A 27184-nucleotide genomic window follows, 5' to 3' on the forward strand; every position below is an offset into this window, starting at 1 on the left:
CCCAAATGCCCTGGTACGACTGGGAGTGGGGAGAGTCCGCTCTCCCTCTCGAAATGCTCCCACATGGCCACGCGTATATAGCCTCTGTCAGGGAAGTCCTACTCACTGCCTTCTCGTGGCATTACTGTTGTTTACGAAATTGAGAGGACGAAAAGCGAATGTCCGGTGCTTTAACCGGGTTGGTGGACGCGGAAAGTCCACCTAGGGGAGTCGGAAAACCCTTATTCCAAACCAATGGTGCACATGGGCTCCGATATCCTGAGAGAACAAATGGCGTATGAATCGATCGTAGGTCATCGGCTACCATGGGATTGCATCTCCTTACGATGCCCCACTGCCTCCTGGATAAGACCTTTAGATCAAAGGCTCGGGGTGTGGCCCCCTAATAAAACCAACAGTTTCGGTTTGGCCGCCCGGGAAGTATCACAGCCCTCACACAAATCAAATGAGATTTGTGTGGCTCATATATATCTGGTACCCCTTTGTACCAATATTTATGTGTTTAAATAAAATAGAAATTTAGATGCTTTATGGACACTTTTCAAATCTAATGGTAATATTCGTCACTAGTTGGGTAATTATTACCCACTAAGCAACTACGTCATTTTAGTTCGAAACTTTTCGCCGCTCTGTTTACCAGTAACTACGCAAATGATCATAGTCAACGTCATTACGCTTACTGTTGTGATATTGTTATGTCTCTGAGTTGGAATTCCATGGACCACGTTGTTAACCATATCGGATTTGTGATATGGCTCTATTCTCATTCAATTATATTGACTGATTGCTATCCACTGATTCCTAGTCTTCAATAATTGTCCATTTAACATTAATTTACAAAGAAAACTATGATCAAACTGAACAAATTTCCACAAAGCTCCTTAGTATACAGGTTTCGATATGTGGAGTCAACTATGTCAAGAGTGAGGTCATAACTCATCAGGGTTATTGTATGAGAGTTTCACTAAAATTAAAAAAGAATATCATTCGAATCCATATAAAATGAATTATTAATGGTGAATCCACTTTAAGATCCGGATACCTTGGTTATTACTCCTTGTAGATCATTGGTGAACAGTGGTGTGGAGCTTCAAATGAGGACAACGTGGATGTTTAGTAACATTTGTTTTTCATTGGTCTTTGATTTGATGCCAGTTCATGATGAGAACTATCCTCAATCTGCATTGATTTCTTTTATTTCAGCTTCATTAGAATTAGTGCATGATAAACATTTATATTTTGGTTATTAAAGCTGATTTATTAAACACACATTATATCTCGTTGATATAAATTGTTTTAAAAACTCCTCTTTAATGTCACAGTTACTTGCAATCACTTTAGTATTAAACATTTTGTAGTACCGAGTGGATTGAGAAACAGACTTCATTAACGTTTTAATAAAGTCATTCGTTGAAATTTATGCTAAATATATCATTATAGACAAAACAAATAACGATTAGTGGTATGCTTTGTATGTTTGTTGTAGATGGCTTTTCGAAAAAACTGAGGGAATTCAGTGGGACAATTTATTTCACTATAACGGATTTAGCCGATCTTTGCTTACATAGACACATGTTATTAATCCATCAATAAAGAAACCTATGGGTTGATAAGCTTCTTAATAATATGTCTTCTAATCCTTAATACATGTCTATGCACCTATCTTAAAGATGGATAATCAAAACCCTGGAATTTTTCTCTAATTGATTCCTACATTGGAAAAGTGAGATAACCACTAGTAAGGAACTCAGCTTACGTTATAGAAAATCAGTGAATTACAACTAAATGCCATGTTTCTCTTAGTGTGAAGATTCTGATTTCATACTAATATTATTACTCCATTTGACATTGAGATCATGTTAACTGTGTCGATTCTCTTTAACCTTGGATGAATGCGATTTGTTGAACAGTTCCATACTAGGATGAAACGGCCGTCCTGTGCTTCCAGGTTTTCGATGGTGGTTTAACTTAGATCGGCTCATGGTTTAAATGAAGCTCAACAGTCTTCGCGATCCCATACTGAAAATAATATATTTGTAAGTCTTCAAACGTCAGCTCCATTCAATTTGATTACCAAAAAATGAAGCTTACTGTTTTGTAATTGTCAGTGGAACAATTATCAACAACGACTTCCATTTCTTTTGTCCCCTACGATAGTATATACGTCAGTTCCAAACTATTTATAAAATTCAGTAAATACTTGAAAATGGTTATTATCTTTCTTGATTTATACTTAAAGTAAAGTGTTCTTTCATGAGTTTGAAAAATGATACTCAAAAAAATTCAGTTATCAAATAACCAATAAGTAAATAATCATTGATAACTGAACTGAACTAAATGTGTTCGTTTATTTATCCTACTGATTCTGTTGTTCATTTAATCCTGTAGGAGTGGATGGTTATTTGTTTGTTTGTTTTTTGCTTTACTGTAAACATACAAACGAGTAAACAAACAATTCCTGAGAATTATTTCCAAGAAAAAAAATAGCTTATTAGATTTACAGTAATGAACTTATTGATCATTTATTCATGGAAAAACTGTAAGCAAATCTTGTTGAGATCATTTATTGTTCTTTTTATTTTTCGGTAACTAGCAAGGTCACTTTATTTGGCAGAAATATAATTGGATTTTGATAACATCCATATGATTGAGAATTGTTTGTCATGATCAATTTATATACTTAGAACAAAGTATGTAGTGGCTTAGCTTCGTCAATCAATCACCTTGATAACTGTTATTATAGAAATCCCAACGGTGTTTGAATTCAGAAGGCAATATGAAGCGGCGACTCCAGTTTATTAGTGCGTAGTAGAGATAACAAAGCTATAAGCACATCGAGCGAATTTGGGGCATAGAGGCTAATGTGTGTTTGCGAGCAAATTTATAGTCAAACCGAATCAAGACGCAGCTAAGTAAGGCAAAGGCTATTAATCGGATTCGAGCGCATATATACATAAGAAAGAGAATGACATCAAGCGATAATAACATTTAAGCTAGAGAGAGATATGCTTAGGCTGTCCCATGTAGATCAAGCGTTCACGTTATTACAGACATGATATTGATCATAATAATACAAAGAAATAGATGAAATGTCACTGTCCGAATAACACTGTCTGTTATATAAGTTAATAAAAGAGCTTGACAAAAGTCAAACATAGTCGAAATTAATCGTAGGAGAGCTGCTATAACTTCTAAAAGCTTCCTTTCTTATTAAAACTTAGACATACGAACTGAACTAAGAGTATTCTTTTCAATAATATTAAAATTTTTATTTTATATAATTAACAATCTGTAATTCTTAAACTGTAGTTTCAAAGGATCTAAGTACATTATACTTGTTTATCCTTAAGGTTCATCAATTTGGATTTATAAGTTATGAGAAATCATTGGTAAGAAAATCCTCCATTCAGTTCATGTATGTTTGTTGTAATAAAGTAAAAATATTTGAACAGTTTATTTCTCCTATCTTGTTTGATTGTTTAGTAATTAAGTATGTAATACATTGGTTGTTATGATTAGAACTGAATTCTCATATGGGTTGGATTAAATACACAAGTTGGTAATATGACAACAATTTCTATTTTGTACTATATATTTAGTTTTTCAAAGTGATCAGGAGCTACCGCGAGAATCATAAACTTGTAATTGATTGTCATGTACTGTTATATAGTATAAATGTAGTGAATGATTTAAAGTAATAATGGTTTGAGTTTAGTGTAATCCTAGATTATTTGTTTTAACAGCTAAGCCAATAGCTTTCAACTTTCCTACAAGGGATTTCCTGATTTTTCTATGCTTTGATTAATGTGAATTTTCTTCTGGTATCACATAAATTATTTGTTGGCATTCTTATTGTTTACAAGTAATATATATTGAAATCAAAAGTCTAATTAATTGCTTCAATGTCTGTTTATAATCAATTACAGTTAAGATAATAAGACAAAAATATTTACAAAAAATTTCAACCCTGCGATAACTCAGAAGTTATTCATTTTTTTACTTAATAGAAAATCGTAATGAAATATTCGATAATTGAAAATCAACTAGAGGGTTAGGTAACAGTTAGGATCGTTTTTATTTCGAATAATTTAGAATGTAAATGTAAGAGGTCCAAAAGCTACTGAACATCAACTAGGAAATTTTAATGAAACACATTAAAACTAACAAGAATACATTGAAGGGGGTTTGTGGAGATTTCAGTATATTTCAAAGTTGAAATCATGAGTCAATTGAAGCTAGACCACCATCGAAAACCTGGAAGCACTGGACGGCCGTTTCGTCCTATTATGGGACTCCTCAGCAGTGCGCATCCACGAACCCGCTCTCGCGAGCGAGAGTCCCATAATAGGACGAAACGGCCGTCCAGTGCTTCCAGGCTTTCGATGGTGGTCTAACTTCAATTGACTCATGATTTCAACTTTGAAGAATACATTGTATTGAGTTTAGTGATATCCTATAGTAGTGGTGTAATGAATATGAAAAATCAGCTTTATATCCTGCCCAGTCTACTTCAGTTAGGAAGGGAGTATGACAGTAGTATTGATAGCTTTCAGACAGAAAATCAAACTACAACTTTTAGGTTTTTACGAGGAATTCAAATATCATGTATAATCAGCAATGAAAATACCATTAGATACTACTCAAAACTTTTGAGATGGTGATGAAAAATTATTTTAGCAACCACAGAGCAAAGTCGATAGTTTCTCATGTATCAACTGCTTAATTTTGTCTCTCTAGATTGTATATAACAGGTATTTTGACACTATCCCTTATTTTAAACCCTAAACCCTTGATGCTTACACAAACCTTAGCCTAGTAGGACTACATTTTATGAACGACTTATTCAGATAGCGCTTCTTGTATTTCTTAGTAAAATTCATTCATCCATATGACTACAGAGCACTTTTATATCATAATTGGCTTCAGTTCATGAAGGGGATCACAATCCTAGATATCTAACCCAAACAATAAACAAAGTAGGGACTCTCAAGAAGCTGTATAGATCATTTTAAATGTTTGACAAGACGGATAGTCTATACCCATGATGACAAGTTTTTATATTGTTGTCCTTTCGATTTACAGGCAGAGTAACTAATAGAAGACATTAATGGATTTACTTAGTATGTAAAACCTGTTTACACTTTTCAATACAATTGTTTTCTTTCCTATAAACTTTCCATTTATAAGAGCTGTTTCCTGATGGTCTAGAAATTATCTGGAAATTCGTTGTCGTTGTTTCAACCTTGTCCCTGTATGGTATTTTTACCACTATTTTGTGTTTTAATCTGACAGATGAAGTGCGCAGGTAGGAAAGAAATACACATGTTTGCGCGAATGAATAACGTGAATGTTTCTAGCAAAGATTTAAAATAGCTTAAAACAGTTATTTTTTATTCATACTTCTGTGTATTATACTGCGAAGTATGCATTTCATCGATGGACTACGACTTTTTACTGCTTTCATTTTGGAAGTTTGCATCCAGATGAAAATAAATGTTAATTTAGTATCGTATATAGTATAGTGAATTAATGTGTTCTCCTTCTTCAATAATGACAATAACAACAAACGATATTGTTTTTACCTACAATGTGATAATATAGTGTAAAGTGCGATAGTGAGTTATTCAAATAGGAGACGATTTTACACAAATAGTATGTACTGTACTCTCTACAATACTGTTGGGTCTGTATTGTGATTAAAAATCTTTGGTTACATTATTCCTGTCACACATGTATAATCTTCATACAACTTTGTAACGAATTCCATAGAAAGTGTCTTGGTCAGTTTTATGAAATATATACACTGTCATTAATAAATATCTTATTAATTTGAGGACAAATTTACTGACAAGAATGGCTCGTATTTAAATAATTTATGGTGTAACGTATATACTAACCACAGATTTATACACTGAACTTCAAGTTAAACTCTCTGTCATGTGTGATTGCTAGTGGTACCACCAGGCTGTTTGAACAGAAGTAGATGGAGGGATACTAGACTCTCTGACCTGTTGACTGAAATCCGGATAATTTAAACATTAACGCACCTCATCATTGAATAGCTATTGGTTAGATATTTACAAAAAGTATCAAAAAACCTAAACTAATTCAATTTATTTGATGCATAGCCTTATTTAGTTCAAAAATATTAATATTTTATAAACTTGCAAGTTAATCATGATACAACAAATTTACAATTGTTCACAGAATATTGTATCTTAGACTATAGTTCCACTTCATTTTCCGAAACGTCTAAAAACGTATTATTTTTAGTGTTACACAAAAACAGTTTACGTAAAAACGGTTTCACATTCCTAAAAAAAGTATCTATCTGACGAAAAAAGTTCCACTGAAATCAATTTTTACATAAGACGAATGACTCTAGTGTAGTTATAAGAATTATACTACTAACAAGCAGTAAATACAGGGTAACCTTTTATCTCTGCTCATCAGAGATTAAAGTACATTTTTATGACAATAGTTCACATTAGTTCCAGATGTACTCTTTGTTAAGTGCTGCCAAGGTATCGAACATAGATAGAGTTTCGTGAAGGCTTGCCTTTCAACACTTAATATTGAATATATCTTCGGAAAAAAGGTGGACATAAATTCACTTAGCAAATGCGAAAAAACGAATTATTCGAAATACAGTTGGGAACGTGGATTCTTAGTGGGGTTATTAACAATAGCTTACGAAAATTAGTTCAGCTTGACGATAATTTCCAATTCAAAATGTAAATAGCTGAGGAACTATTCTAAACTAAGGAAACACTTCCAGACTGTTCCATTACTTATTCAAGATTACTCAGTCCATAATGTAAATCTATCTTTAAAGTTGTATATTTCATTGTCAACTTTTGATGAAATATTTAAAATGTTTTTTAAAAAGAACACTATACCTAGACTAAAGCTTTTATCCGTTCAAAGCTTTTATCATCATTCTGAATAATTTCACCAGCTTCTATTTCAATCCATCTATCTAAGCTACAGACCTTTATGTTATCATTTTAATGAAATTCCTATTCTCTACTAACCTACGTATAAATTAAGAACACTTTAAGTATAAGTAATAGACTAATATTTGAACGAAGAATATTCTTTTCGATAAATTCTCTTCAGGTTCTACAACTATATATCCAAATTATTAATCCGAAAAAAATGGTCAGGTTAAAGGCAAAGTACATCGTTTAAAGCATGTAAATTTAGGATTGTCAAACCAAATCAGTCAGTCAGTCAGCGACAACGTAGGACCAGGCACATATATGCATCGGTCCAAGTTGCCATACCTCGTTAGCACTACAAGATCAACACCGGATTCATAGAAGTAATTAATTTAGTGGTGGTAGTATATAAAGAAAGGTTGTATATAAGGATATAGTATGGGAAGGAAAAAAGTTATGAAGCAATTTTAATCTCAAGGTTTAAGGGAAGATAAAGAGTGTATACACCTACTCCATTGTGATCGATTCTGAGCCATGTCACACAGAGTCTCCAACCATTGGTTACGATAGTCACGCGGACCCCAACCAGGTAGTCTGCATCTGCCAACATGGCTCAGACTAGAAGTTAGTGACTTCAAGCACTGATGCCATGTTTTGGTTTGGCCGCCCCTAACTCTCTTCCAACCATCCCCTACACTAGTCAACATTGCGCGTCGTGGTAATCGATGTTCAGGTATACGTAACACGTGGCCCAACCATCTCAGTCGATGAAGATTCATCACCTCATCAACTGATTTACCATCATTCCCTAATACCCTGTGTCTAACCTCACTATTACTCACCCGGTTATCCCAGCAGATGTGAGCAATATTTCTAAGACATCTGTGGTCAAATACTAGTAACTTTCGAGTATCTTCTACTCTTAATGGCCATGTTTCACAGCCGTAAAGTAGAACAGAGCGAACTGATGCGCAGTATACTCGTCCCTTAATTGATAGACGGATATCTCGTCTTCGCCATAGGTGACGTAAGTTGGCAAAAGCCAAACGAGGTTTTTGAATCCGTGCTGAGATTTCGTCAGACACCAACCCATTAGGACTGATCAGACTTCCAAGATAAGTGAAGTTGTCGACGCGTTCGACTACTTCACTCCCTATCCTTAGTTCGGGTGTTGACGCAGGCCAGTCCTGTAGTAACAATTTACATTTAGATGGGGAGAAACGCATCCCAAACATCCTGGAATTATTACTCAGTTCTAACAGAAGACTCTGCATTTTGTCAGTGTCTTCACCAAACAGGACTATGTCATCTGCCTATTTTAAGTCGATAAGTGAACCTCCTGGTAGAAGATCAACTCCTGAAAATTCAGTCGACGAGAGTGTTATTTCCAGCAACAGGTCTATAATGAAGTTAAACAAAAATGGGGATAGTGGACAGCCTTGACGGACACCACTTGAGGTTGTAAAATCATATGACAGTTCTCCATAAGCTCTCACTCGACTGATAGTGTTCGAGTAAAGAGCCTTCACAAGGTTTATGTACTTCAGAGGTACACCAAATAGAATAAAATTGTTAATGTTGATATGACTCATAAGATCTGTGATCACAGATCTTAAATTTTAATATGATGGGGATCTTTAAACGATTATAAGTAATAGATTATTAAGAAATATACATCAAGTTGCATATTCACTTCATAAATTATTATGACTAGTTCATTTGGATAAATTATGGACAATCATTTGAATAAGTTGAACTTATTAATATAATATTTTCATTAAATTTACTAATCTATTTTAGATGACATTTTATATTCTTACTACTATCAATACACTTGTCTTCCCATTATCAACTTGTACTTATATGCGGTGATGTAATCTATTACATTATGAATAATGAATGACTCGAATTGCCTTGATTAGTTTAACATTTTTGTATAAATATTCATGTATATTAGAGTAAAGCCTGATGACGTTCACATTGAAAACAATTGTTCACTTACATGTGTTTTTCTAATTTCCACAATGGGAATCTTTAATATTCTACAAACAGGTTGATCATTTTTTTAAAAGTTATTCATTATCTATTTGTACTTTCATTATTTCTTTTGTATGATGTAACTAACCATTAAATGATTACATCTATACATCAAGATTAAAACCATTCAATCATCAAACTAAATATATAGTTGTCTTATTCACGTTTTATCAATAATAATATGACCTATCATCTCTAATATATCTTATCTTACAATGATAAATCTTTTGAAGGAATCAATCGATCCTATGATGTAATCAATAATGATTTAATACAATAATAATAATAATAATAATTGAATTAGATCATCATTCATGTTCACTTACATGTTTGATCATTCTCTTTTCTTCTATGCGCGTAATGTTCCATAGCTAAAATATATTTTAAAAAAAATAAAATCAATTAAGTCAGTTGTTGTATAAAGTGGTTTTCAGTCACCCTTTTTTTCTTTTTATTGAAAACATCTATTTAACAGAAACCAAATAAAGAGGTGGATTGAGGAAGTAAAATCAATATTTTTTAAGAAGGTAAACATTTTATCATTGTTGGGTTTCAAGCTCTTTTAGGATCAGATCGAATGCCTAACGAGAACTTTATTGAATAGAAATACAATAATTAACATTTTACGTTATCATTTTGTAGTTCAGTGAACTGATGAGTTAATTTAAGATATATTCAAAGAACACACATTTGATAAATGAGGTGATAGGAACCTTCACTCTTCTTTGATTTATGCATAATCCATAACTTGCACTACAATTTTTTTTGTATAACATAGTAACGTTCATTGTGAAGATCCGTAAATACTATTCATTGTTGAGTTTGAGGGGATTTCTATATTGGTAAACTATTCTATTAATAAACATATGGTGTACGGTATCGTTTGATAGCCTAATCTAGATAAAGGCATACGGTGAGGCACCAGTGCTATTTAGTATCTTCCTGTGCAAAATGTACTGTTCATAAACACTATACACACTTCCAACTTATCATGTTCTTACCACTTCCGTTGTTGGAATTCAGAAGTCAACTGAAGCTAGACCACCATGGAAAACCTGGAAGCACTGGACGACCGTTTCGTCCTAGTATGGGAGTCCTCAGCAGCGCACATCCGCGATCCCGCCTCGAGAGCTTCGAGCCCATGACCTATCGATATCGAGCGCGAACGCTTAACCTCTAGATCATCGAGCCGGCATACAACGGTGTTAATGTCTAACTTTAACCAATCCACGAAATTGCACCACTGCCCACCATTATCTATTACCAATTAGACAGGCTGAACAAACTTTCAGTATCAATTTTTTGAGTGACTACATTGCAAGCGTGATTGATATAATTTAATTAATTCTAGAAATAGCAATAGAAAGCTTGAACTTATTGTTTACTGACCAGTTAGTATGTGTTCATCTCCTTCAATGAAAGTTTTACTTATCATGTTCACCCACCATTGGTAAACAAATCTATATGTGTACCTGACTTCCATAGATTGAAGCTATTATCGAGGGTCAGATAACTAAACATTCAACTAACAAATTAGGAAAACGTTTGTATGATTATTTTTGACAGTTAACTTGCCTACTTACGCTTCATTATCATATGAATACCATACAATTATTCAAAGGTGCCTGCAATAATTAACATTGACTTAAGATATCCTCTGCTTCATATTTCTTTGTTAATTACTAATCAGACTCAAACAACACCTTAGTACCAGTATTCCTCAATCCGAGTTAACTTCATACCATTATATCAAAAAAATTTATACGGAATTTATTTTAGTGACTACACTGTGCTGAAAAATTGCTTGTTTATTGGCATATATTACTTAATTTGTTTACAATTTAATGAGACTAGATTAATTTATCTTAAAGATTCGTGCACATTAATTACTTAAAAGCTTGATATCTTTCATAAGTGTTACAAACTGTATAGTTCTTTTCACAATAAATTCAAACCAGTTAGGGAAGCATTTAACCTAAACAATGATATCGAAGTTCGTTTATCCTTGGGAAAGCCTGTCTACCGAATTAAGAGAACGAATAAACTCCTTAGATCGGTGAACATCGTAGCTTATTTTTACTTACTGTGCATCTTTAATCTCAGATGATTCATGTCTTATAATAAACAATTTTATCACAGAGAGAAACGAATCAAAATTTTATTGACCACACCTGCCTAGCGTTATCCTATTGTAAAATAAAACTAATGCTCGATACTGAGGTAAGATGGTGGTTGGAGGTGGTCAACAGGAAACCCTAGACCCGGGTTTCGTGCTACTTGGCACTCGTCAGCAAGGTGTACCTGTAATCTTACCTCAATATATATAGTGCACGCAGTGTCGAGCCACCTAGACTGGTGGCCACATTGCAACTCGATCGATAGCATTCGATCAGCACTAAGAAGGACCTGATACGCATGACATTGATCACCACCCAGTGATCAATCAATTGTAATGCTCGATACATTTTGATGGTTAAATATTTTTGGAAGTGAGATTGAATTTTGTTCAGGCTTTATGTGATCAACGTTTAAAAGGTTTTTAAAAAAATCATTATGTTATTAGGTTAGGGAGACGATTATAATCTAGTCTTTGGATGAAAAACATTTGTAAACTGTCAAATTTCACTAGAACAGATTATGTAATTGAAACAACATTACGTAATTGATAGTATGGATGTCATTTTAACTAAACTTTGATATTTAACTGAATATAAATATTAAATCCCAAGCCCTTTGTGAAGAATAAACTGTCAAACTAAAGAACCCTTCAACTTTATCAGTGATGAATAACTCTTAGCATCTGTCAAACAAATCAAACAGCAATGAAATGTGTACACAGCAAGAAATGTTTTATAAAAAGGTTAGATGTAGTTTGTTTCTTCAAACAAAACTCTGATTGCAGTTTACTCACTGTTTTTAGTTGCTAAACAAAACTTATCAATTAAAAGTATTATTTTTTTATTAAATTAACTCATCATTTCTTATCATGACAGTTTGTAGTCTATTGATATTCTAGTTGACATGCTGAGATTAGCTGGAAACCAGATTCTTCCTATAGTATTGCATTCATTTTGAACTTCTAATGTTGGCGATGGAGACGAAGTAATTGCTGAGTTCCATTTACTTTAAATGAATAATTAAGTCAATTAGAGATCCCAGTAAAATATACAGTGAATAGATAATAGCTTGAAGAAGAATGAGAAACGTTGAAGATTAGTAACACACAACACTGTTAAGTTTGGAATTATAGGTTCAGTTTTAAAAGATTCGTGAGTGGACACTGTGGAAAAGTAAAACAGTGTAAAACAAACAGGTGATATACACTAGGTTTTCGTGATTTGATGAATAGTTTATCTCTATGATTTAACATAAGTTTGTTATTCTTGTTCCCCCCAACAGTGTCGTCTAATAATCTTAACAACAAAACTAGTTATGATAAGCAAAGATGGATAGTGGCTAGCTATATCGAGGCAATACGCACAGTATGCACATATGCCAATTAGAGACTGACCAGTTGCAGTCCTAACACATCGATGGGAAGATTCAAACAAACAATACTAAGTGAATTAAAACTAGTTATGGTTTATAATAGTGGAACAATATACCCCTTTATAGCAACTCAGATACAATTGAGTTTGTTTACATCTAATTCAGCTAAGCCCTTTTGTTAACTTATTTAATGGACAGTCATTCATACAATAACAACCCATCTATACCATTGTACTTTTATTATATACGCTTGAACATTGCTTACTGCCTACGCATGTATTCATTCTGCTAGCATTATTATTAATCGCTTATTTGATCCGATGATTCAGGCTTTTCCACTTATATATATATGTACATCTTAATCCTGTTTACTACCTTGCCCTGCTTGCTCTCTGCTCTGCTCTGTATTACGCTACACCGTACTGTACACGCTTACTCATTCATTCGGCTCTACGGCACTGCTTTTTCATGCTTGCTCGACGTACCTGTAATATTGGATAGCCGTGTGTGGTTCAGTAATAAACACGATCAACCCTTCGTATTCGTCTTCTGATTTATACATCGTTAGGACGTTGTCGCGTAACGGTTATCAAGACGAACAATATACGAAGCTTAGGGATAGTACCGAATATCGACCACCACACCTTCATCTACGAGATTTATTTATAAAATACCCTCACGAGGCTCATTTTACTTTAGGTTTTTTTCGCTGTCATTTGAAAAAGAAAGATTTGGTAAATTACTCGTCAACAAATGTCGTTGTATCGTGCAATACGGGAAAGATTTCATTTAGTTTGCATATTCATAGTCGTCTGCTTATCCCTAGGAAATGGCTTAATGGATAATAATTTAAAACTTACAAAAGATTAGTAGAAACGATGAGTCACGACTATAATTTATACTTTATGAGATGGACAGGTATATATTTTGATGAAGTAAAACATAATGGTAGAAAAATAATCAACGTGATGAACCTATACCAAATGTTGATTGATCACAAAACATAATTTCTTAATATCAAAAATGAGATAATGTAGATGGAAACTGACTCATCACTGTTAGTTATAAGCATCTGTTGTGATAGATGTGAAAGAGCTCGTAAGAATTGTTTAGAAGATTAATAGCCTATAGGATTGGTAAGTGAATATTCTAGAAAAAAGCATACAACCAACGGGTATCCAGGAGTAACAAATCAGTATCATGGACCAAATATTTATAGCTATAAAAGTATATTGATTGATAAGGTGAAACATTCAGATTTCACGTAAGAATGTAAAAAAAGGTTTTTGAACGTATCTCAAAAATGAAAGTATGAAATGAAATGTTGCAGCACAGAATATGTAATAACATATGCATTCCAGTTTTATAAACAACAGATGCAACTGGAAGGAATCCACAAAACGAAAGAAATTCGTAAAACACAGCTACATGTCCTATTATTTCAGTATTGAAATTCATAACACTAATGAGGTAGTTGCGCGTTAAAACAGTTGAATATGACATGATTTCAATTGGCGCTTACAGATAAGAATTTCTAAAGAGATAATAAATTACAAATGTATCGAATTGATTAAATACTACTACATAATAATTGGTGTATATGTAGGATGTATTCACTGAACCGTAAACATATATTTTATTTATGCATGTATTTTAGTATAGGGGTTTTGGAGATTATTAAATTTTTATAGTTTCCATTAGAAACTAATCTTAGTTAGATCACCATTGGAAACTAGGAAACACGCATCCCAGTATAGGACTCCTGAAAAGAGTGGATACACAACCCCATTACTGTAGGTCGGACCCAAAGCCTTCGAGGTTGGGCTTGAACTTTCAATCACTAGACCACTGATCCAGCCACAAATGGTATAAATGTTTAACCTCAATCAATCCGTGATATTTCGCAGCCATCTTCCATTGTCTGTGGTGAATAAGTAACTATTATCCGACATCGCGACTGAAGATGGTTGCGAAATATCACGAATTGATTGAGGTTAAACATTTATACCATTGCTGGATCAGCGGTCTATCGGTTGAGTGCTCTGGAGCGAGACTGATAGGTCCTGGGTTTGAATCTCGTGTGGCGGGATAGTGGATGGGCATTGCTGAGGAGTCCCACAATAGGACGAAACAGCCGTTCAGTGCTTCCAGGTTTTCCAAGGTGGTCCAGCTTCAATCGACCAATGATTTCAACCATGCAAATACTGAAATCTCCACAAAACCCCTTCTAATAAAAATAAATCAGTCAAGTTTCTCTGTCAATAAATTTACTTGTTTAAATCTAAAATAATGTGACATCATTTTTATGCTCCTATGTGCTTAATGGATATTTTTGTTTACTGAAAATGATTTACAAAGAAAAAAGAAAAAGAAATTCAATATGAACATGTTAAACTCATTACCAAAATGGAAGTGAATATCATATTGCCCCATTTAATGAAACCTATATGTTAGTGAATTCGACTCTTAACTGATATGATCTGTATTTCTTATTAAATATAATGATAAAAATAACAGTTCTCTTATTTAAAAAAGAAAGTAATGAATAAAAAATATTTAGGGGATATTTCTCTGTTTATTCATCAAACAATATCAATTAAATAACAGAAAAAGTTTAAAACGTCAGTGATTAGAATTTGACGAAGTATTGGAGTCTATAGTGCCGGTAAAGTTATTTTGTCGTAACTTGACATAATTTAATGGTAGCCTTAGTTACAACATGACATAATCTAAAGAGCTAAAAAGTCAGTGATTTGTTGTAACCTGGGTTCATTCAGTAGTATGCTCTTACGATTTTACAAGGAGTTGAATCTTAGACCTTGAGATCCCAAGAAGAGTATAATAATAATATTAAACCGCTGAATCGGCAACCAAGGATAGAATTCAGACAATCTGTAGTATAACATAGTCATCATTCGATGTGATTGTTGGGTGACCTTTACGCTCCTAGTTTCATTAACTACACAATTCCCGAGTTTAACCTCGAATAAGTTTGACAGTACAAATTAATGAACAGTCCTACACTTGCCAGATGACCCTTAATTTTCAGGTGTTCTACGGTTGACATTAGTTTGTGAAGACAACCATCTTAAAACTATTTAACACTGCATAATTTCTACTGACTGTTTTACGGTTGAGGAAATATTATACATTGTGATGTAACTTTTGGTACAGGCGGCAGGTAATGTTCGCAATAAGCCATTAAGTTGACGATTACGATCGATGATGCCTGAATTTTGACAAATTCTTTGATGATAATAAAACAACGCTTTGTTGATCCGATTAACTTGATTTTATTCTGGAAGCAGATATAAGTTATATCTGTATCAATATTTTGCATTATATTAGTATTTTTGGCCTATATCGAATTATAAAATAGATGGGTTTAAAATACCCACATTAATGAAAGGTAATTTCAATTAAATAATGGAACATATTATTTCTTTGACTTCTTGAATTAGACGCTAAAAATATGTTTATATTGAAGAGAGCTCGAATTCAACAAACCAAATGACCTGAAGAATAAATTATATTTATTTATACAGTCTTTATTATAAACGATAAGCGAATGTTTAGATATGAAAGCTATATAATATGATCTCTTAAATGTAAACCCTAAAATAGTATAGCCGACGAAAATCAGGCAATCCACTGTAATACACTGTCAAACAAGCCAAAACAATTATTAACACATTTATCATGGTATTTATGAAGGTAACTTGAGCCGAAATATATAAACAGAGTCCTAGTTTGTTGCCTCATCAATATATTTTTTATCAATGTCAAAGGTTTATTATTTTTTTCTCACTTGGCGTCAGCAGTTTCCATTGTTGAATGTTTATGATAAAAACCGTTTGCCAATCACATTTAAAATGGCGGACAACAAACAGAAAAAATCAACTAATTACCAAACGATTAACCTATATTGTTAATTGCATATATAAATACGAATCACATAAATGACTTAAACAATATGGGATTTTGTTCTATTAAGGGCGAGAAATGAAACCACCTGGGAATTTATTTGGCATCATTGTTTGTCCTTTACACAAGCAATATGTATATAAGCAAAGAAGCCTTAAAAATTTGAGTAAATTAAGGTCAAAAATATGGAAAATCTCATAAATACAATCAGACTGCAAAACAAATGAGACCTTATCGTCATTGAAGCATAACGATTCCGTAATTTGTTCGTTGTTTACCGGTTTACATAATACCAATTTCTAATCCACTAATTGAAGAAAGTGGATATATTTTTGTAAAAAAGGAAACTAACCAAAATAGAAAGAAATATTTATAAACAAACAAGAATAAACGAAACAGATGTGAATTAAGTCTTTAATATAAATTTACCGTAAAATGTTAAAAGTTTCATAAATACCTTAGATATTAGACTGGAGTCATGAAATAAAACAGAACTTAATGATTAAATTCATGAATCGATTTAACCTAGACCACCATTGAAAGTCTGGAAGCACTGAACAGCCGCCTCGTTCTAGTATGGGAGTCAGCAGTGCACATCCACGATCCCACACCCGGGGTTCGAACTCAGGACCTTCGGTCTCGCGCGAACGCACTGCTGAAGAGTCCTATACTAGGACGAATCGGCCGTCGAATGCTTTCAGGTTTTCACTGGTGATCTAGCTTCAATCGACTCATAAGTTTAATCATCAAATTACTACAATTTCCGCAAACCCTCATTCCAACAGTAAAACAAAACTATTACTAAGCTTCAAGTTCTAGGTGACTTTAAACAGTAAAATTATTCTGGTTAAAAAAATATGGGACTGCTACCAGTGAAGACGTTGAACAAGTCAATGATAATAAGTTTGAAGATGCTTACTTACGCCTGTTACTCCCAATGAAGTGTAGGCCACCGACCAGTATTCCCCAACTCACTCTGTCCTGGGAATTCCTTTCTAGTTCTATCCAGTCTTTGTTCATTCTTCTCATATCTGTCTCCATTTCTCGGCGTAATGTGTTCTTTGATCTTGCTCTTTTCCTTTGGCCTTGAGGATTCCTTGTGGGGCTTACCTTGTGACGCAGTTGGGTGATTTCCTCAATGTCCGTCCTATCTACTTTCAGTGCTTCTTCCTGATTTTTCCCTCCACTGAAATCTGGTTTGCTCTCTCCCACAGTAGAATGTTGCTGATGGTGTCTAGCCAACGGATCCCAGGTATCTTGCGTAGACAACTGTTAATAAACACTTGTATCTTCTGGATGATGGCTTTCGTAGTTCTCCAGCTTTCCGCCCCATACAGTAGAACTTTCTTGACATTTGTATTGAAAATTCTGATCTTGTTGTTGGTTGACAATTGTTTTGAGTTCCAAATGTTCTTTAGTTGTAAATATGCTGCTCTTGCTTTCCCGACACTCGTCTTCACATCTGCATCAGATCCACCGTGTTCATCAATGATGCTGCTCAGATATGTAAAGGTTTTCACATCCTTCATCGCTTCTCCGTCAAGTGTAATTCGATTGGTGCATGCTGTGTTGTATCGGAGAATCTTGCTTTTCCCTTTGTTTATATTGAGACCTACTGCTGCTGAGGCTGCTGCTACACTGGTCGTTTTCTTCTGCTTTTGTTGTTGAGTGTGCGATCGAAGAGTCAAGTCATCTGCGAAGTCTAGATCGTCCAGATGCATCCCAGCTGTCCATTGTATCCCGTGCTTCCCTCCAGATGTTGACGTCTTCATAATCTAGTCGACCACCAGGAGAAAGAGGAAGGGTGAGTGTAAGCAACCTTGCCTGACACTGGTCTTTACTTTGAACGAGTCAGTCAGTTGTCCTCCATGTACGACTCGGCAGTTTAATCCATCATGGGGATTCCGTATGATATTGAAGAGAAGTGAATATAAAATAATCCAAACAGTAATTTTACTTCAATATACATGTAGCCAAATAGTCCAAAGTTAGTCAAACATTTCGAATAGTAATGTGGTGGAAACTGCAATACTAATAATAATAGTAATAAAAATAATAAGACATATTAAACCACTATGATAAGTTAAACGGACATAATGAGCTGATCTCTAATTAATGACCGATTTCATGTATGATCAGTTCTTTTAATGCTGACTGAATTCTATCGATCTAGTTAGAAAGTGACCACTAGTCTAACTGACTTGATATCGTGTGTCGTAGATTGAGATTAAGTGGTGGTGACTAGCTCCAATCAACTTACAAATTAAACACGTGTTTAGAATTCCTATTAATAACGAATGGTTTAAAAAATAGATGAGTCGCGTGGTTTTCTTGGTTCAATGTACCCCTACTAACTTATCTGTCTCTGCGAAAATAGGACGTGCTTCTAGGTGAAAGTAGTCACTTAGTAAACAATGCTATTCATGTTCAAAGAGAAAAACAAATTCAATGTGAAGTTCTACTTTTGTCGCATGTAGTCGACAGTGGCCATGATGTAAACGGAACTGAAGTATTCCCTGTCGTTCAAAGTATTCTATAACATTTCCCTGAATTTCGTACTTGTCTGTTGAACATAATCCAGATTATATTCATTTGAGTCAGTAAAATTTGTCTTTACATCCAACAATATTAAGTAATTCCTTCATTCTTCTCATGACAGGTAAAGAAGATAATTATATTAATTTTCACTCTTTCTGCAACTATTAATTACCACTAATATATATATTTTAAACAATTCAACGTATATTATTTCGTGACTTTTACTGACAACTATTTTGATTAACTTAGAATGCGAAACTCTTTGTTTAGATTATTATACTAGTATATTAGTATCACAATACTCATTTTTATTTGTTATTAGTTACGTAACCCATGCTAATGTTAGCACAGGAGAAAAAGCTACATTTCTTGGTTTGATCCTTCCCATATATATATATATATATGTATATATATATTAGGTTTTATCATTTTTAATTAAGTTGATTTAATATGACGGTTTTCTCTCTATTATTTAACTTTGGTCTGGCATTACGTAATTTTTTGTTATTTCAGGATTACCTACTAAACAATTTTACTTGATCAGAAGGGGTTTTGTGGGGATTTCAAAATTTGCATAGTTGAAATCATGAGTTAGTTGAAGCTAGACCATCAAGGAAAACTCGGATGCACTGGATGACCGTTTCGTCCTATTGTGGGACTCCTCAGCAGTGCGCATCCGCGATCCTGCCTCGCGAGATTCGAACTCGCGCTCTGGCGCTAGACTGATTGGTCCTGGGTTCGCGCTAACTTAGAATGGTGAAGAGAAGTGGAAAAGAGGAAGGCCAAAAAACACATTACTCTGTGAAATAGAAGCAGATATGAAAAGGATGAATAACAACTGGAAAGAACTGGAAAGGAATGCCCATGGAAGAGTTGGATGGAGAATACTGGGTGGTGGCCTATACTCCTCCATGACGGGTAACAGGCGTAAGTAAGTAAGTAAGCTATTCGCCATTTATTAGAATCAGACTTTATCAATCAACAATCCTGTACCATACTTTAAATTAGAATACCATGAAATCAAGTGTTCTCAATCAGTAAAATCTACTATCAAGAAAAAATAATTTTTTTCTCCATAGAAATTAAATGAATATAATCCTCAATATTTCGAAAAAAATTAGTAATCTTAATAAGTGAACTGAAAACCAAATGTACAGATCCATTAATCATTGAATCATATATATATATTATAAAAAGAATACAAAAAACCCCTTCTATCAGCATTTTAATGGAGTGAACAATCGAAAAATGTATGAATAAATGGAGAAAATTCTGCGTGGAAAAAAATAATGATTATTTGCAAAAAATTTTTTTGTATTTTCTAAAGAAAAAAAATTCGTTATCAACATTGGTGGTCATGATCACTTTGTTGTATTATGTAACATTAATCTTTTTTTTGTTTTACTTTATTTTAAAATAAGGCAAACTTTTAAAATTCTCTTTTCCATTTTACGCTTTATGGTAATATACTTATTAAAATGTGTATAAAATTGATGACATTTGTACGTGTATAAGTACCCATCTATAATGTACATGTGATTCAGTAATATACAACTTAATTCATTGTTAGCTTGAATTTTCCGCTCTCTTTCAAATAAAACGGTGATTATTGTGTGGCATGCAAAATTCATTTTTAAAATAATTTATGGATTCTAATTTTGTTTATATTTTAAATACAAAACAAATTTTTATGATTTATTTCAATAATTTATTTTGGGTAGTTACAATTTTTTTTGTAACAAGCTATTATTTTTTAAAATAACGGACGAGGTGGTCTACTCAATTCTTCTACTTCCAAATATATGATGATCAGTATCTTGCAAATAATGACAGAATGGTAAAGTATGTACTGTACATTGCTGAACACTGATTCTGGGCATAGAATACTAAACAAAAGGTTGTTAATCTATGACAACTGGGGTTAAAAAGTAATGTAAATGACAAATATATAACTATAGCTTCCTGGTTGATGTTCATGAGGTAGTCTGGATCAATAGTTGAAGGTGTCTGTAATTAATATTATTTTTTAAACTAAAATAGTCATATAATAATGATTACGGTTTATTCAATCTGGGATTGTTTAAACATGGTGAGATCTAAATTGTCACTTTGAGTAATATACATTATCCTAGAGGTTGCTTTCTCATCTTGAAGTAGTTATTAAGAATTAGATACCAATTCAAGTTTTCTGAAAAATCCAATCACTATTTCATATGAAAAAATGCATTGAATTACTAGTATAAACATAGGAAATAAATCATGCTAATTGAGTCTATTCTTACCTTTAATACATGGTGCATCAGGTAAACGTGTTTGTTTATAACCCTCCTGGCAACGATTACATGCTTGCCCAACAACTCCTGGTTTACAAGGACATTGACCAGTTTTACGATCACAATGTTGATTAGCGATTGATCCAATCGGGTGACATCGACACTCTAAAATGAATATACTTATCATGATTTAATCTTTATTGAATGATCATTTTATAAAAAAGCGTAATTACATAAACATGCAAAGTGCTGATTCAATGTGAGAACATTTTAAAAACGTTTTCATAGCGAAAAATGATGTTATTTATCTTCTGTTAATAAAATCATGCAAATTGTTGACGAACAGAAATCATACATTCTTACTAAGTCATTATTCTATACAGGACCTTCAGCATAAACGTGTAAACGATTACTGCATATGCATTGTAAAACTTTTGTTGCTATCTCATATTTATCATGTGAAACAATTTAATTCCTTAGAATTTTGTGTCTATTTCAGTTTACAGATATTCAGGTTAGTATTATTGTGCTTAGCTGTGAATTAGATGTTCATTGTGAATAACTTGATGAACTGTCGTCACAATAAGAAAGTCATTACAGTATGCATCACTCAAAATCAGCCGATACATTTTAAAGCAAACTTCATCACATCAAGTTTACTATTATCCATAATATTATGATATTAGTTTGAACTAAACATAACTGAACAACTATAGTTCCCGATATATTCATAATTTTGTTTGAAGACTATTTCGTTTTTGCTTCACTTCAATCATTTGTGCTCAACAACTGAAATCATAAAAACAGGAGTCTGAATTCGGTGACAATTCCGAGGTTATTCGTGTTGCTGAACCGATACCCGACATACCTTCGTTTTTGAAGATATGACTGGTAAATACAAATTCAACTCCCTTCATCTACAGAGAGATAAAACGGCAATAATACTGTACAAAGCCAGTCAACTTATGCTATTAGACAATCCATCTCTATTCTAATTCACCGGGCCATTTGGGACTGCTTGACCCAACTTCAGTTCCCCTTGTCCCCTTACCCATCTAATGTTGAATTATGTGAGTACTTTAGTACTAATTATTGGATTTCCTGATAACTTCAAATATTAAGACTTTACTGAGTTTATTTTTTGGCAACGATGCTTACTAAAGAACATCTATGTGCTGACAAAACTCTTACCCAAACAGACTTGATCATGGCTAACAGGCTTTGTCCAATCTCTATAGTAACCTGTTACACAATTATGACATTTTCTCCCGACCGTATTATGTTGACAATCTTGACATACACCACCGCTTACTTTCATTGACATTAGATATAACTGGTTTGAAAAAACGCATGAATTTGAGTGCAGATTACAATCACATCCTGATGTATCATTCACCAAAACCATGCATAAAAACATCCAAAGATTCATGCACATATCCATTGGAAATCCAAATTTTAAGGATTTATACAACATTTTAGAAAAACAGATGTATTCATACAAATACATAAGATACCCACAGTTACCACAACAATATTGAGTTTGGAAGCGGTTGGTATAGTTAGAGCCGTATCGTATATGTATATATATATACATAGGGCGAATAGCGAATCCACGCCATATTATATGTTTAGTTAATATACAAATAAATAAATAAATATAATAACATTGAATTAGACACAAACAACAAAAAGAATAACTATATAAAGACAACAAAATCTGGAAAAAAATTCGACTTTTTCCATTCACGTTTTCATTTGTCCATTAATATTATATGAAATCATGAGAATTTATAGTCGCGCTGTTATTAACTGCCTACCTCGACATGCATGCTCATTTCCCATGGTTAGATTAGGATCACGATAATATCCAATTATGCACTGATCACAGTTTGAACCTTCTGTGTGATGTTGACATGCCAAGCATATACCACCGGTTATACCACCGGAACGCTTGAAAGCTTTTACGCTGAATATACATTGATTAGTGTGATTACCACATTGACAAGCTGTTTTAAAAAAGGAGGCGAATGAATTAACCAACTGAATTATGATCGTTTGTTATTACTATTATATTGTTATTATTAGTAGTAGAATATAGGCTTTTTAAAAAGTGCTACACTGTCTAACATATTCTGTTTTTATTTCTAAATAAAAAAATCAATATAATTTCTCTTTTGCATACCTCATCTGCGTAAACCGATCCAAACTCAGAAATAATTCAATAAACTAAGTTATCTAGATCTTCAAATATTTTAAAACTGGAGTTGAATGATGTTTACTTTTGCTGATTTCTAAGAATTATGAACTCATCCTGAGATAGTTTGGCGAATTGCTGTAGATAAATCGAGTAATTTATAACTCAACATACTACTAAAATCGGTGAGCTCGATTGGTCTGATCAAGTAGCATGCAATGGAACCTGAAGGCCCTAGATTCAGTCTGTAATTACATTATATGTCCTGACTGTCTAAAGAGTTTGATGCTACAAAGAAGACGCTGTTCATTACGCTTTGGTAATCAGTTTTGAAGCAATTGCGATCAATCTGTGGTTAGTATGACAGACAAAGTAATAAATATAATTTATTTAGATGACTTTGAGATTGTCTACAACTTTAAAAAATTACTCTCCAAACATAGATTACAACTATCATATGGAAATCTCCACCCACCAAAACTACTTTACCTAATGGTCAGGTACTCCATAGACTACTCGACGAAAAACATTAGAAACCCCTAGTCAATCCGTCATTCATTTTCTTACCAATATCAAATACTTATCTATAAGCTTAATGTTTACAGATATCTCCGAAGAAATTCAGAAAATTGACCATTAAGACTTTATAAAACTTTAGAAATGCACAATATAAAAATCAGAATCTCTCTCAAACATTTATCTGCCAATTTAGATCTGGCACATTATCCTTCTCTTAAATTATATACCCCTTTTTTCCACTCTCTCTCCTATATACTTAGATTCCTTTTATTTTTCAGTATTCTCTTTCTTTTGTTTAAACATATTTAAATGTTCAATTAATCCCATCATTATTTTATTATTTTGTTTTAAATTATGATTTTTTTTAAATTGGCGGGTACAATTCAATGAATTCTTGATAATTATAATTTGTTTAATTGTTTTTTTTTGTTAACTCCATTTAAAAGAGATTAGTTCTCTACAGGAGTATAGAAATAATTAAGAAAAGAGTGCACATAGGATAGGATTTTAGTACAGATATATACAGATAGATATAATGCATATTCTACCATGAATTGGCATTGAATGAATAATAAAATATCAGATCTAATGAATATTTTTTTGGAGCTAGATACTCTTTTTTTAAAACTTTTATTATGATTTCAGATATGATCGAAGTTAACTTCAAAAGACTTTCAGAAATAGATTAATAATAAGGTTTGGGGTTCAATTTACTCTTAAACATTTCACACAATATAAATATAAGGATAACTAATGAAGAGATTAAGAGATAAAAATTAACAAAATAATGGATTCAACTAAACAGAAAAGAAATCAGTATGAAATAAGATTGTTCAATTATTATAAAAGACTAAAATTGAATGTATCTACTCACATAAGATTGTCCTAGAAATGGTTCTAGAAATTTTGAGAGTCCTAACCGAGTAGTAAGTAGTTTGTTACATAACTCATATAAAAATTCAGTAATTTGGTGAATAAAGTAATACCTTGAACTGGTCACTTAAAGATTTTCTATCTATACTACTTTCACTCTACCAACAAGTAAAAGTTGCTAGTGATTTAGAATAGGTGAAATCTCAGTTAATTTTAGTTTGAGTTTACAGTCATTCTCAGTGAGTTGTTCTCTGAGCTCAGAGAACGAAACTTCTAAAATTCATATATATATATATATATTTCCCGTTAAAAAATTGTCCACTTTGTAAAGTCGCTTGTAAACATTTATCTATTACAAACCAATATCAGCTCAAGTACTATTATAGAATTAGGCACACTAGATAGTTTTGTTTTTCTTATGTAGGACTTCTGAACAATACTTATCCCCCAGCTCATAATCAGTCAAAGGAAGAATGTAAAAGTTTTGTGTTGGGCACGATATCAGTGAACTGCTTCATAGAAACCTAACAAATCACAAGATCTAAGTCAATTCTGCCGATACAGCTTATTGATAAATAGATGGCTGGGATGACCTTTAGTGCAAACCAATTGTTTATTAACCGAAGACATAGGATTATGGTTACGGTATGCAGCGAATCGATTGTAGTCGACATTTTAGATCACTTATACTACCCCATTCATATAGTTCTGATTGTTAAACCAGGATGTTCTAGTTTCAATTCTGTGAGTTCGTTATTATACAGTAGAGAGAAGTCACAAATTAGACCTCTAGAACTTGTATCAATTGTCGATGGAAACTCTCTCTACATATTTCAATAATATATGATTATTGATTATCATTGTTAGTCCACTTCTTTACAACAGCCTAACTTGTGCCGAACGTAACAACGTCGTTGAAATGTTGAGGATACATGGAAGCTCATTTTAATTATTTAAACATTAGTTGAATGATTATTCGCTGATATGTTGTGAACTCACTCCATGTGACTTTCAACTACCATTGATATGACCATTACTATTGTATCTATTTTTCCTCCTACGATTACTAATAACAAGAATAATAACAATGATAATAATAATAGTGAAAATAACAATGACGTAGTATGTAAACTGTTCAATCTTTTGCACCATGAATGATTACCTAGACAAATGGAATATTTTGATGATGTATTAATTAATTCTTAATCTACCATTAATTATGTGTTATTTCATTCAAAATATTCTTTAGGATGAGTTAATATCATTGTGACTAGGAAAATATTTCCTTTTAATTACACATACCATATGTATACATTATAAGACTGATGGAAATTAAAATGTTTGAAAAACCAAATCTCATAAATTACACAAACATAATATTGGTCTACATTCCTGTTTAAGTGTAGTGTAAAATAGTCAAGATTACAAACCGTCTGAATATATATGTTCTTTAATAAAATATACTAATTTAAGGTATTGTCGGTTTGGAATAAAATATGATGACAATCCAGACTAATGGTTTAAATAACTGTCATTTTCACGTACAGAGAAACCTAAACACCTATCCACACACAAGTGTATGTATAACTGTATACTTATGTGTATAGTAACCCAACACATTCATCGATTGGCCATCTAGCTCACCACATTTATGATGTTGACCACCTACTAATGCTGTTATTATGCTAACCTACAAACACAAAGATACGACCTACTTTCAACTTAATTTAGTGCTTGCTAGTGTTAAAGTAAGTATAGGTAATGTATACATCCCTTCCTACCCCTCTTATAATTATTGTTGAGAGATTGTTTTCATGTTTAAATATAATATGTAATTTATTACTATATGGTTGGTTTACAAGTTTTACGTATGGTGCATACAATTCGACAGGGCAACACTCTTTGCAAAAGTAGGCAAAAAACAATACTATTACTACAATACTTAAACTAAAAACTAGGAACGGTATATATATATATATATCAGGAAAAAAATCCAAAAATTCGAAAAAGACTGACAAATTGGTGATGAATGCTAACAACTGCCGTTTTAAAAAGCAAGAAGAATTGGCGAGAGAATAAATGAATGAAGAAGAACACTAAGCTTATTAAGTTACTTTTCTAGCCCTTTTTAGAAATTTAAGCAATTATAAGGCTAGAAATCTTAATCATAATAACTAAAGAGAATGCATATGAAAACTATGCCTGAAGAGGACTTGTCATCATGATTATCATATCAGTCAAGAAAATCATTGGGGTGGTGAACCGATAAATGTTAGACAATCATTGAAAACCTGGAAGCACTGGACGGCCGTTTTGTCCTAGTATAAGACTCCAGAGAAGTGCGCATCCACGATCTCTTATGCGGGATTCGAACTTAATGGAAAGCCATGACCAGT

At 33.0% G+C, this 27184-nt stretch overlaps 1 protein-coding gene across 1 annotated transcript in view; it reads right to left on the reverse strand.

Moving 5' to 3' along the window:
* The window catches only part of Smp_151310 (putative netrin), a gene marked incomplete at both ends in the record, with an annotated part of 64940 nt that overhangs the window by 20714 nt on the left and 17042 nt on the right, over window positions 1–27184 (reverse strand). The window contains 2 exons of the mRNA XM_018789707.1: window positions 21212–21367; window positions 23020–23208. Of these exons, the coding sequence (XP_018655123.1) occupies window positions 21212–21367; window positions 23020–23208 (345 nt within the window). The remainder of the gene's footprint in view (window positions 1–21211; window positions 21368–23019; window positions 23209–27184) is intronic.

Source organism: Schistosoma mansoni, chromosome W (genome assembly GCF_000237925.1).
Source record: "Schistosoma mansoni strain Puerto Rico chromosome W, complete genome".
NCBI lineage: Eukaryota > Metazoa > Platyhelminthes > Trematoda > Strigeidida > Schistosomatidae > Schistosoma > Schistosoma mansoni.